The sequence below is a fragment of the Mus caroli genome, chromosome 11 (genome assembly GCF_900094665.2).
Source record: "Mus caroli chromosome 11, CAROLI_EIJ_v1.1, whole genome shotgun sequence".
NCBI lineage: Eukaryota > Metazoa > Chordata > Mammalia > Rodentia > Muridae > Mus > Mus caroli.
In genome coordinates, this window is record NC_034580.1 from 99,416,501 (window position 1) to 99,431,064 (window position 14,564).

At 43.9% G+C, this 14,564-nt stretch overlaps 1 protein-coding gene across 1 annotated transcript in view; it reads right to left on the minus strand.

Annotated features, from left to right (window-relative positions):
- Positions 1–1,008: 1,008 nt before the first annotated feature.
- Lrrc37a (leucine rich repeat containing 37A) overlaps positions 1,009–14,564 on the minus strand; it is a 50,815-nt gene continuing 37,259 nt past the window's right edge. Inside the window, 7 exon segments of the mRNA XM_021175963.2 lie at positions 1,009–1,078; positions 1,157–1,302; positions 1,377–1,413; positions 2,274–2,323; positions 5,879–5,983; positions 6,764–8,487; positions 11,275–11,393. Of these exon segments, the coding sequence (XP_021031622.2) occupies positions 1,009–1,078; positions 1,157–1,302; positions 1,377–1,413; positions 2,274–2,323; positions 5,879–5,983; positions 6,764–8,487; positions 11,275–11,393 (2,251 nt within the window).

The following is a 14,564-nucleotide window of genomic DNA, read 5'->3' on the forward strand; positions in this document are numbered from 1 at the left end:
CATAAAATCCAGGATAACCATGCTACAATGTGAGGAGCGGGTGTGGCCACCGCCCCAAGATGGCGCCCGGGGATGGCTGCCAGGTCTTATGACCTGTGCCTGACTTCCTCATTACCTCAGACTTAGCCACATCCCAGCTGCCTGCACTGAGCAGACTCCATGCCTCGTCAGCTCGCCTGAGGTGTCATCATTTGCTGTGAACCAATGGACTGCCGCTATATGACTGGGGTGATTGGGAGGAGTCAGTAGGGTATTTAAGGCACGCCCCAGGGTTGTTTAGGGGATTCCTGTTCCTGCATTACAATGTGAAGTGTTCCTGAATAAACCTGCTTGAAGAAGGACAACGTGGTGTTGTGTCTTTCCTGTTGGTCGGGGTGGATGTGACACTACAACCCATAGACCCAAAGAAACTGAGTGATAAGGGGGCCCAAGGGAGGATGTTTGAATCTCACTCAGAAGGGAAAACAAAATAGTCATCAGAGGTGGATGGAGGGAGGGAACTGGGTGAGAGAGAGCAAGGAGGAGAATGGGGATCGTGATCAGGTGTTGGGGGTGGGGGTGTGGGAGAGGGTTGGGAGTGAGCATGGCAATTGATGGGGGGGGCATCTCTGGCTGGAGACCTGGGATGGGGGATACTCTGGGGAGTCTATGGGAGTGACTCTAGCTGAGGTTCCTATAGAGACTGAAGTCGTCACTTCCTGGAGCCAGTCAGGAATTCCAGTAGGAGAGGGACATCAACCCACCCACAAAAACCTTCAACTCAAAATCTGTTCTGCCTACAAGATGCACAGGGATAAAGATGGAGCATGAAGCTGCTTTTTTTTTTTCCACTTGAATTCTGGATCAAACTTAGGTCACGGGGCTTGAATGACATCTGCTCATCTATGACAAGCCATCTGACTGGCCCACACCCTCAAGTGCTGTGCATCAATTTTCATGTACTGGAGTACAAAAGCCTTTGATACTCACAAATCTACAAAAAATAATTTATTAATAAATGATAGCAGATCACCGTGGGGCTTCGATTATTTCACTCTCTCCTGCGGACGATCTCACCGAGGATCTTTTCTTGAACTCCCTGGAAGAACAATGCCAAGGCTTTTAATCTTTGAGATGAGGAACTTGCCCTTATCTTCTCATTGAGCTAGACATTTACCTTGGTACATCCTTATTGAAAATCTCCTCCTCTCCAGATGACTCCCTGTCCTGTAGGTCTTGAGCCATGTTTTTCTTTCGGGTATCGTGCAGAGGCCTATACATGTCTCTAAGCCACAGTGGGCACCTTAGCCAGAAAAACCCATCCTAGAAAACAGAAGGGGAGACATTGGTTCCGCCAATCATCACTCCACAGCCACAGCACCCAGTCTCAAGCTTACCTGAGTCTCAGTGATCTTGTAGTAGTTTTTTTTATACCTTGGAAGAAAACACAGAAGACAGTTAGTGATTAAGTCATTTTGTGTGTGTCTCTCTCTCCTCGGAGACACCTCAGCTCTTTTCATAACAAATATCACCCACACCCTGGGACTTGAGAACAATTCCATGCATGCCTGGCTTCTAGGAACTTTTGTTCTGAGGCCCCACAAGGCCCCAGGGGAGATCTTTGTCTATGGGTTGTCCTGGAGCATAGCCACAGTGCCAGCATGACTAGAGCCCCACTTACCCCTGTGGACTAGCTTTTCTCTTTGAAGAAACCACCCTGGACAGAAGCATTTTGCTGTTCAGAGCCTTTCCTATTGGTGCCTTTAGACAAACTCTCACATACAGAGTTTCTGAGGTGAGGGAGGGGGCACTCCTGTTTGCCTAGCACCAAGTCCACAGCTCAGCTCATAAACTCCGAATTTCACCCTGCAGACTGCCTCTGAGGAGTGAGTCGTGAGAACAGTTTAAAGGACATAGCTAGTTGGGCATGTTGGATCATATCTAATTCCAGTACCTGGCAAGTTTAAACAAGGTTTGAGGCTAGCCTTGGCTGCATAGTGAATCCCTGATGCTACCAACAGTAGAATGGGTACAGCCCAACCTTCTGTCCTTAAAGAGATGGTGACACTGGAGGCCTTCTTGCTAGGCCTAGGTATGCCTGCTATTTTGGGGAGCCAGGCAAGGCATCAGGAGAGAGCGTTCTTCCTGAGTTTCCCCACTGCTGAGTGAGGGGGTTAAATGAGAGAGAGAGAGAGAGAGAGAGAGAGAGAGAGAGAGAGAGAGAGAGAGAGAGAGAGCCAAGCTCTCCACTAACCCTCAGCTTCTTCCGGAACGACTGCCAACCTTACATTTACCTGGAGGACTTTTCTTCATCTCCCTCTTTTGCTGTTCTATGAGAATAAATCTGTTTTGGAGGAAAACATTATTGTGATTACATCAATGATTTCTGTCTTTGCGTTTACATTCATCCCTTTTATCTGACATCTGCTGTGCTAGTCTTCTCTCCCGTAACACCTTGCTCCAGGCTTCGCACAAGGCTGCCACTTAGTACAGTGTACTGACTGGTTTATGTAACAAGCAACAAGTCCTAATAAAACCTCTTAAAACTCAAAGTAAGAAACAGCATTTAACTCCTCCAAGTGTCTTCCAGAAGAACAAAAGCAAAGTGCCTCTTATTACAGCTACAAGGTACGCGTCTCTTGGGGGAAGTCCTGAAGTATGAGAAGGAAAATAAACCTGGTATTCAGGAGAAAGGAGCAAACCCATCATTAGTAATTGAAAACAATGCACAGCCAAAAGAGTAAAACAATCAACTAGCATTTCACTAGAATATGAGGATTCAATACTGTTGGTATCACAAAATAGGAGATCAACATACCAACCCCAGTGGACTTCCCAATACAAACCAGAAACTGTAAGATCCCATTTTTATGATAGCTATGAAGATAGGCAAGAGTGTCTCGGAGTAAATGGAACTTAAAATGAGTAAGTTCTCTAATTAAAACTCTCCATTCTTCCGGAGAGCATTAAGAGATGTGTCGATCCAGCCTAGGCCACAGAGTGAGTTTCTGTCTCTAAAAACCCCAAGTCAAACTAAAACAACGCAAGCTTAGGGATGTATCTCAGTGGTAGAGTGTTTTCCAAAGCCTGGGTTTAATCCCAAAGATAAGGGGGTTGGGGGAAGAAGAAGAGGTTGCAGGAGCGGCAGTGTTAGAGAGGTATCGATCATCAAAGTAGCCCTGTAAATGCCATGTCATTCTATTAAATCGAATCTTCTCCCTGCTTTCTCTGTGTGCTCATGTTTATGCTGTGTGTATGTGGCAAATATGTGTGCTTGCATGTGTATGGGGACATGTGCGTTGTGTGAATGCTTACAGAGGCTTGAAGTTAAGCTCTTCCATTTTATCCACAGATTCAGGGGTTATCCAATCTAGAGCTCACTGATATGACTAATCTCATGATCCAGCTTGTTCTTGTAAAATTCTTTTTCTGCGTTTGGGAGTGGGAATTACAGGTGGCTGCCATGCCTTCAGGCCTGATTGTAATTTTCCTAGGTCCTGAGAACTAAAGCCTGATGTCCATGTTTGTGTGGAAACTGCTTTAACCACTAAGCAATCTCCACAATCCTTATATTTCCTTTCTTCCTCTTTTTCTTGTTCTTCTAGTTCTTGTTTCTTCATCCTCTTCTTCTTCCTCTCCTCCTCCTCCTTCTTGTTCTTGTTCTTGTTCTTTTTGTTCTTCTTTTTGTTTTGTTCTTGTTCTACCTTCTTTTCTTCTTCTTCTTCTTCTTCTTCTTCTTCTTCTTCTTCTTCTTCTTCTTCTTCTTCTTCTTCTTCTTCTTCTTNTTCTTCTTCTTCTTCTTCTTCTTCTTCTTCTTCTTCTTCTTCTTCTTCTTCTTCTTCTTCTTCTTCTTCTTCTTCTTCTTCTTCTCTTCTTGTTGTTGTTCTTCTTCATCTTCCCCATCTTCCTCCTCTTTTTTTTTTAAACAAAAATAAGACCAGCTGACATTTAGTAGGGAAACTTTAAGAATAGTTACACAACGTGTAGAAAAACAGATCGGAAATCAGTACCCTGCCTTACCAAAATTACAACTAAGATTTAGCAGTGTGATTTTTGTACTGCTACATGGACCACAGCAGGATCTAGGACAAGACAGAGTTGGTATCTTAGACCAGTGGAGAAAGAATCATTCAATAAAAAATGATTTCAAACCTAGATATTCTTGTGTGTGTGTGATATTCCATGATTCAACAATGCCAAAAAAGGAAAATAAGTTCTAAAAAGATTTAAAAGTATAAGAGGCTAGATAGAGAGGGTTAAGAGCACTGACCACCCTTCCAGAGGACCCAGGTTCAATTAGCAACTAGTGACATGCACATGGTGGCTAAAAACTGAGATTCTAGTTCCGGGGAATATGATACACCCTTTTGGTTTCCACAGGCACCAGGCATGAACATGGTATACAGACATGAGGCAAAATACTCACCACACACACACACACACACACACACACACACACACACACACACACCCCTGCTGGACTTCAGGGCATGGTAGCACATGCCTGTGATTCTGAAGCAGGAAGATTAGGAGTTAAAGGCCAGCCTGGGTTACATAGTGAGTTTCAGGCTAACCTGGGGCTACATGAGACCATGTCTCAAAGAAACAAGAAGAAAAAAAAAACTAAAGAGAAATGTACACTTGAGGAAATAGTGTTAGGAATATGCTAGAAAGCATCATCAAAGTGTCTGAGGGATCCCCCATGTCAAAGTGTCTGAGGGATCCCCCCATGTCTTCTGGTCTCCAAGGGCACCAGGCACATAGTGGTGGTTTTATGGCATGTTCCTCTGAATTGAAACATTTCTTCTAGGAGGGAAGGAGAAGAGTCATCAGCCTTTGGTGGTAAACGGGAGGTGAGCAGAAGGTCTCATTTCCGGAAAAATAAGATCATGGAAGATTCACCAGGGCCCCCACCCCACAGTATAAAAGGGGATAAAGTTGTTGGATTGGAGACACTGAACCGAAAACTGCTGACAAAGACATTCACCCATGGCAGCTGGTGGTGACTCCAGCTGTACACAAACCACACAGAAAGCTCTGCAGGCATAGGGAGCCCCAGAATTTCAGGATTTGGGGAGTTGTTACCCATGTTGGAATAGTATTTCTGATGATGCAGCTCTTTTTGAGTTACCCTGCATCCTTGTAAGTAACTCCTCAGCCATACTCCTGTTGGTAACCCTAGTAAAAACTCACTGGTTCACCAAATTGGTGCAATTTTTTCTTTGGTCTGTCATGGACTTCCTATGGACTTCCTTTTTAAGATGAGTAACTATGTGTGTGTGTGAGTATGTATGTCTGTGCATGTGTATGTGAGTGTGGATTATGTGCATGTATGTGTGTGTTTATGTGTGTGATCTCCCCAGGAAAAGGCTATCAAACAACAGTAGTGCACAGACATGTATGCAGGCAAAACACCCATACTCATAAATTTTTCAAAAAGTATAAATGCAAGCACAAGGATGAACTGTACACACAGTGACAGAGCACCACAGAACTGTGCAGAAGTCTTCCAGAAGATTGTGGAGGGTGAAGCCACCAGAAGGTGCGGAGGGTGTGCGGTCTGTGCCCTGGCCAGCGGGCATCCTCCCAGGGGTGTGTAAACCGACCCCGTGCTGATCTTTGCTTTCCAAGCTTAAAATTGAGCCTGTCCACACCGAGAGAGAACTCACTCATTGCTCCAGAGTGTCTCACATCAACCACCCCTCTGAAACTGAATCAGAAAGTTACCTAAGGACCTGACATGGAGGAGACATGCTTTCCAGACAGAATACCTGTGAACACACGGGGACGTCACTTGTAGACAGAGAGGGTAAGTGACGCTGCTTTCCAGTTTCCAGGTTCTAAATCTACTACACAGACAGGGTCCATTCTGGATCCAAGCATGTACTGTTGTCCTTACCTCAATGAGACAGAAAATGATAATCAAAACTGTCACTATGACGGTCACAGATATCGCCAAGATGACCTTGTTGTTGTAGCCATATCCTGGAACTGCTTTTGTGAGCTAAAAAGTACAAGATAAATGGACATATGGACATTTATGTTATCAAATCATAAAATAAAAAGAGAGAAGGGAGAAGGCTAATTGTTCAACATGCATTCTTGAACTGTGCATGGTAATTAGCACTTAGGGAAGTGAAGAAGGCCGCCATGAATTTGGCACCAACTTCCGCTATGAAATGGGCAGGCCATTTGGACTATGTAGTGTGATTCTGACTCAAAGAACCAAGGTCTGGGGTGTACTTCAGTGGTTGAATCCTTTGTTTAGCTTGTACTAGGCCCTGGGTTTGATCTACACTGAAAACATAACGATACAGAACAAACCCTAAAAACATTCTTCCAGGTGAGTAGCCTTCATATTTATAAGAGATCATACTGAATCCAATGTGTAACATGCCTTATTATTGCACATTTTATTATATTCTGTGTTTTAGGCCTGCTTCTGTCTCTAAACTTAGAAACCCAGTGGAAGCTAGGTGTGGTAGCAAACACATTTATTCCCAGTACTGGGAGGTAGAGGCAGGTGGATATTGCTTGAGTACCATCACTTGAGGCTAGCCTGGTTTATAGGGAGTTGCAAGAATCCAGGGCTATACCTGGGCTATACCCTGTCTCAAAAAAAAAAAAAAAGTCAAAAAAAGCATACAGAAGCACAGTGGGAATTCACTGTCTTGGCTGTGTTAACATTATGTGACCAGCAGAAGATCTGGAGTGGGAGCCCCTGGTCATTTCTGCTGAACTGACTGAGGAGACTGGGGGGTTCCTGTCCCAGCCCTGTCCTCACCTGACTTGGTTCCAGACTCCTCTGTTCGCCTTGGGTTTCTGTGCTTTCATTGATGTAGTTCTCAGTTTTCCACTGGTCTGTATCCCAGTCAGCCCTGGACAGCTTGAAATCTTGCTGCTCGCTGAGGAGCTTCATCAGGAGGCCTGTTCTGGAGATGAGCTTGGCACAGAACATTTGCACACGAGTGTCAGAGCAGTCCATCTTCAAAGTCCTGATAACGTGAGAGATGAGCTTTCTCACATCGTTGTTGGGGATGAGGGGCAGCAGCTGCTGGTTGAGATGAGATTCAAACTGTTCTCCTGGGGACATCAGCGATGGGTAAGCAACTTCAGTGAGATCAGCATGTGTATCAGCCCCCACAGTGAAGACTGACTGTGGCTTGCTGGTTTGCTGAACAGTTGAAATTAAGTTGGATGTCGTCGACACATTAGAATCTGCAGTGGGATTCTCAGGAGGTTTATTTTCTGATGTAGTTTCTTCAGGCATAGTGACAATTTGTTTGAGATTATTTTCTTCAACATTATCAGTTGCAGCCCGATTTTCTTCAAGAGGCTCTGAAGCAACATATAATTCCGAAAAGGGCCTTTCTGGGTACCTCAGGTCTCTTAAAGATGAAAAGACCCCTCGTGCAGGGGAATTTACCAGGCTCCTCACTGCAGAGGATGCTGCCGGCCTCTTTGCAATCAACTGAAAATGAGATTTTTTCTTCCTAAGGTTTCNATGCCTCGCTTCAGGTTGTAAACTTGGGTTAGAACCCTTCGTTCTCTTCACATTAGCATTTGCACTTTCTAAAACGAAAATGGTGTAAGACAAGTCTTTTCGTCTGTCTATGAACTCAGGTAGAGAGTTTGTAGTGGGAGCCTTGTCCAGCAGGGGCGGTTCTGGGGAAGAAGAGAGCTCTTCCCTGTGCTCCTTTGGGAGCAAGGGCTCTGAGGGGAAGGAATGGCCCACTAACTCCCTGGGCTTCTGCTCCAGACCGAGCTGCTGCCAGTCTGTTGAGGGTGGGCTCCCGAGCTGCCTGTCCTTGGAGATGCTCTCCACAGGGGTCTGGACGCTCTGCTTGGTCCACAGGCTCTTGCCACTCACATCCTTGAAGTGCCTTTTCTGTATGCTTCCTGTCCCCTTGGGGACTCTGCTCATGCTGTGGAGCCGTCTCTCTGCCTTCTCGATCTCTGCAAGACTGTCTTCCTCAGCCGGGGCAGGTTCCCATCTCTTTTCAAATATCTGTCGTTTAAATTTGGGATCTAAACGGCCCGAGCGATGCACAAGCATGGCGGTTTTCTCTTTCTCTCTAACCTCATTGATTTCTGCATCTAGCAGGTTTTCTAGAAAAGAAAGCTTATTCACTTTGTTTTTATAAGCCAACTTACTAGCCTTAGGTACCGATTTAAGAGTAAGGCTCTTTGTATCATTTTGGAAGGGTCCCGGTGAATTATCTCCATTTTGTATATTGGAAAACAGGAGTTTAATGAATGGCAACAATGTCGATACCACGTCTTCCAGATTACCCTCTGAGAAATACGGCAGTATGTAATTTAGGGCACTAATAACATCACTTTCATCGTTAAAGTCAAGCTGTTCATTCATGAGGCCCAAAGAGCCAAGATCGGGTTGGTCTGCATAGCTCTTTTCTGGTTCAATAGTGAGCTCAGCTCTGCTCTTCTCCTTTCGGGCCAGCAACGCCTTCATGAACGCTCCTTCTGGGTCCCCTATAGACGCTTTAACTGTCAAAGAACAAGAGATTGCTTTTGGTCAGAGAACACTAGCAGCCCCTTCCTCAGTTCGCAACCATTCAACCCTATTGAATAAATTAGGGACCAGCAAATTCTGGATGGAATGACCATTCGTGGAGAGAAGAACAAATCCACACTGCAAACCTATGAAACGGGAATAACAAAAAGAGAGGATAGGATGGGCCAAGTGTCCGTTTTGAACATTCTGTGTCTTGCACACAGTGTGTGGAGGGTATGGAGAGCCCCTCTTGTTCCGTCCTTGGAATATGGTCAGGGATGGAATATGGAGTCTCACTAAGTTGCCTGTATGGCTTTGAACTGGGCTTCTTTTGCCTCAGCCTCCTGAGTAGGTGACGTTACAGTCATGTGCCGCACACTCAGCTTAGAAAGACACATTCAAAATCCTATGATACCAGGCATGGTGCCATAAACCTTTGATCCCAGAAAAAAAAAATTCAGTCAGAGATTGATGGATCTCTATGACTTCAAGGCCAGCCTGATCAATCCGGTGAGTCCTGTAGGCCAGCCAAGCCTAGATAGTGAGAACATGTCTCAAAAGCCAAACACCGAACTATTAAAATCACATAAGTGATCTGTGAATAGGAAACCCCGACGGTGTACACAAATACAGAGCTGGCTAATCTAGGCTTGTTCTATTAGGAGAGTCAGGCAGGCACGCGCTACTTATAAAACCAGGAACTCTCGGATTCTAAATAAAAAGGCATCACCGTGTTTTTTTGTTTTGTTTTGTTTTTTTAAAGTGCAACAGGAAACAAAAAGCAAACCCTTCTCTATCTGCCCCATAAGTCAGGGGCACTCGAGACCTAATGTACATAAAACCAGCTTCAGACGGCCATGCACGATAGAAACGTGATCGCTGAACAAGGTGCCAAGCACAGTGTCCAGCTCACAGAGTGGGAACCTCTTTCCATCCTGTTTCATCTCTTGCTCTTTTTGTGTATGGAACAGTTTTAATATGCATATCTTTCTTTCCCCCTTTTGGTTTTTCGAGACAGGGTTTTTCCCTGTGTATCCCTGGCTGTCCTGGAACTCACTCCGTAGACCAGGCTGGCCTCGAACTCAGAGAGATCCACCTGCCTCCCAAGAGCTGGGATTAAAGGCGTGTGCCACCACCACTTGGCTAATATGTATATCCTTTTAAAAGATTCATTTTATATGTATGAGTGTTTTGCTTGCATTCATGTGTTTGTACCTACCTGGCCTGCAGAGGCCATAAATGGGTATTATATCCCCTGAAACTGGAGTTATAGATGGTTGTGAGCTACCACGTTGGTTCTGGGAACTGAACCCTGGTCCCCTGAAAGAGCAGCAAGTACTTTTAACCACTAAGTTATTTCTCTGCCTTCATATGTGTATATATCCACACACACATATACACATATGTACACATATGTGTGTGTACAGGCACTACATATATTATATATATATATGTATATATATATACACACATATATAATATATATGTGTGTGTGTAGTATAAGTATATATAGTATATATGCAGAGTATAGTATATATAGTGTGTGTATATATAGTATCTGTATGTGCATGATGTGTGAATATAAATATATATATACACATACATAGGTACTACATATGGAGTGTTTCTATATTCACACACACATACACTATTATATATAGTGTCTATATGTGCATGATGTGTATATATAAATATAAATATATATACACATATATAATACATACATACATACTACATATGGAGTGTTTCTATATTCACACACACATACACTATTATATATAGTGTCTATATGTGCATGATGTGTATATATAAATATAAATATATATACACATATATAATACATACATACATACTACATATGGAGTGTTTCTGTATTAGCACATACAGATACTATATATATAGTGTATACACACATAGACTGTATATATAGTGTCTGTATATGCATGATGTGTACAGGTACATGTGTGTGATGGTTTGAGTGTGGAGGTCAGAGGGCAATTCTGCAGAGTTTACTCTTTCCTTCCACCTTTCTGTGGGCTACAGGGATTGAGACTCAGTCACCAGGTGTGTGTGGCAGGCATCGTGAGCCTCTGATCATCTCTCTGGCCCATAGAACAGACATGCTTTTAAGTAATGAAATAACATCTGAGAGCCCAGTTTCCATAAGGGAGAAATTCAGAAGTTTGGGGAGTTATTATTCTGAGTGAATGGATGGAAACAAACAAGTCTATCAGTTTAAAATTTAGGAACATCACAGGAGGGAGTGGTGGCAGAAAGATGAAAAGAGCCAGAGGACCAGGAAGTCAGCCATGAGACTTTCGTCTTTTATGTATGACAGGAAAGTTACAGCCCTGATATCTCAAATATGGTCACCTAGGTAAAGCCTGAACCAGAGCAGCATCAATAGACACGTTAAGGGGCATGGTTCACTCCCAGACAGGGAACTACAGGCAATGTAGTTCTGACTGCTGAGAGGGAGCATTAGCCTCTCCCAGGGATGAGACAAAGTTGGTCAGCTATGAATCACACACATGCAAGCAACAGCAAACAGACTCAGCAGGTTGTATGGTATGCGTATGCATTTATATATCTGTATATGTAATGATAATCAAGAGAAAGGGTCAGCTTGAGAGGAAGTGAGGGGGATATGGGAGAGATTGGAAGGACGAAAGGAGGTAGAAAGGGGATTAATTTTAATTAAAATAAAAATAATTAAAAATATATTTACCGGTTAAAAATTATATGTCAAAATTAAATCATTTATCAGGCAAGAGACTCACGACAATGTGTGTTGTTTGTCAGACATCCGTTATGACAACGCAGTTTGATTGTCTTGCAGATAACCTCAATATCAGCTTTAAATTTGCAGAGGCAGCAGGCCATGCGGCTAGGTAAGATCCTATAAATGGAGCAACAGAGAATTGGGTTACTGAGGTGTAGGAGAGGCAGCCCACTGCAGGCTTGCTGAGGAAGGAGTTCTTGAGGCATGAGGCATGGACAGCTGGGTCTCGGAGTGTGGAGAGCCTTTTGGGGTGCTGACATTGGCCAAGGACAAGGAAATGGTCTTCTGGCAGGAATCTGACACTGGCCATGACAAGGAAGTAAGCTTCTGCAAGAATCTAACTTTAGGCTATAATAGGGAATAGTAGGTTAAGGCAGGAATTTTAATCTTAGGATGGAACAAAAGAAGTAGGCCTCAGGTAAGATTTTGGGCTTGGACGAGGAAGTGAGTGGGCTCAAGTATTTTGGTCATTCTGACAAACCCTTTTAAACAACTGTCGCAGGAGTAATCACAAGACTGCTTACTTCCTTGCTAGTTCCTTACTGTACTGCTTGCCCTTAATACTTATATGTAATTAAAATGGTATAAAAAGCAGATCGGGAAAGTTAAATTTGCCTTCAGTCTCAGAATTGACTGGGGTCAGGCTACAGTGTTGTCTAACTATCTTTTTTCTTTTTAATCCTCACTCCCGGGCTGGAGAACCTGTTGACTGACTGAGCGGCCTTGGCCATCGGAGACTCAGTGACAAATTGTTGCTGATACTGAAAATAATCATGGAGGGTGACAGAGGTGCTCAATAGACAGGCAAGTGTCAGGGTGGGTGAGTATGCCTAAAACAAAGATGGCGGGAGCAGAACTAGGTGACACTGATCTATAGAAGTGTCTCTTCTGAACTCAAAGGTCTCATTTGGGTTGGTCACTCACAGGAAGAAGGGTCTGAGCAAACCTCCAACCTATGGACAATTTTCTCTATTCCTGTCATCAGAATATTAGAAATTATGTGAGGCCTCAAACAGCCTACTTTAACTCATACTTTATGGTTAAATGGTAACATGGATCACATCAGCCAAATCTGGATTATTTTTGTGTTTTATAGCTCTTTGGTATAGTGTTTGGGTGACAGTGCAAGGCCCCCGGGTTTGATTTTAATATCACACACACACACACACACACACTGACACACACACCATACATATGCAAACATGAACACACAGACAACTCCCTTCTCCCCATGGACAGATGGGATTGGAGAAATAAAGACCACAGTGAAGTAAAACATAATCATATCATCACATAATAAATGTGTTTCAACCACCAAGTGATATTTGCTTCAGACAAGCTTATCATGACTTCACAGTTAGATGAGAAATGCTTGAGGGGAGAATGCATGGCATGTGGCAGTGGGAGCCCATTAAGTGAACACCTTTCCTGCTGGCCAAGAGGATGGGATCTCAGGTCTAGGGTGCTGGAGACAACATTCCGGTGGGTCAAGTCAACTGGACCACTTCCCAAAAGGGTGGAACTACCCTACAGGAAGGGAGATACAACTTAAGCCGTGCTGATGAGACAGGAATAATTTTCCCTTTAATGAGACACTGTGTTTTTCCTTCCCAGAATCCCTGTCTGCTCTACAGTAGCTGTGGACTCTCTATGACCTCCGAATCTTGGCTATGAAAGGTGTGATTTTTTTACCTTCCTTTCTTCCCGACTCCTTCTTCTAGATGTTGACCACAGCCTAATGTGCTTTTTCTAGTTCTCTGGGGCTTTTTACTCTCCCCGCACCCTTGCCCCGCCACCCTGTGATGCTACCTGCTCCCCTTGGCTGTATAGCTGCTTATAGTGGTATGGCTTCCCCCTTCCTTCTATCTGATCTTTCTGGGTAGCGGCCAAGCCTGCAGCTTATTCTATTTGTCTACTCTAATTTGCCTTAAGATTCATTTGAGTCCATTCCTAAATATTTTTATTAGAGACTAAGAACCCCTAAGCTAAGGGACCCTAGCTTCCCTGGTAAAATGTAGTGTCTCTCGTGGAGCTTCCCAAATTCCCATGACGTAGAAAACTAACGAGAAGAACATCAGTGTACCACCACTGGATAATCAGACTTGAATGGATGGACCACTTGAAATCCCAGCTAGGAGGGCCGTATCGGATGTTTGATCCGACCTATTCCCGAGGAAACAAAATAAAGCCAGACTGAAATAAAGACGTGTAAAACAATCAAAAACTTCAGTAAGAAGCCAGATTGGAAGATCACAAGTTCAAGGCAACCTAGGCTACAGGAGGAGACCCTGCATCATAGACAAAAACAAAAACTCAACAAGAACGCAGACATCTCATTCAATGTGGGCCCTGCCTTAAAGGAAGTATACAGTAAGAGGTTTTTTTTTTTTTTTTTTTGGTTTTTGTCATGACTAGACAACACCCTAGAACACTGGCTACTAAAGAGTTAAGATGACAAGGACACAGACACCACTTCAGATGAACTAGCAGGAAAGCAAAGCTTTGGATGCCAGACAGGCTAGGAAATGCCTGTGTAGCTGAAGATGACATTGACCTGGAAGGAAAGATAACCATCACTGTACTTGGTTTATATTGAACCCAGGACATCATGCATGCTAGGCAGACACTACCCACTGAGCTACACCTCCAATCCAGCTGAATGTCTTTTAAAGACATTGCTTTCTCATACACTGCTGGTGAGAGATGCTAAAGATCACACTCAGTGGGAGAAGACAGATCCAAAAGGCCACACCCCATGGGGTGTCATTTGCAAAATGTTCTAGGAAAGGGAAAACTATGGGGTTGAAAATAAGGTTGGTGGATCACAGGGCCTGGTGGTGGGAGGGGCAGGAGGAGCATTTTGGATGGGACAAGCAGTCTACATCAGCAATATAACAGTGGCTAGGGAACTAACTGTGAAAGCTAGCCAACCCATGTGCTTGAATGCATTGCATGAAAATTATACCCCAGTAACTCAAGAAATAAGGCAAACCGCAAAACATTTAAAATACAAGGAACTGTAAAGAAATCTAGGGCTGGCGAGATGGCTCAGCAGATTAAAAAGTCTCCAGCTACACAAACAAGTTTGATCCCTGGAACCCACAGCCTAAGGAGCGAACCAACTTCTAAAGCGGCCCATTGACCTCCATACTCACACTGTGGCATTCATGCCTACACACACACAGACACACACACACACACACAGACACACACAGACACAGACACACACAGACACACACAGACACAGACACACACACACACACAGAGACACACACAGACACACACACA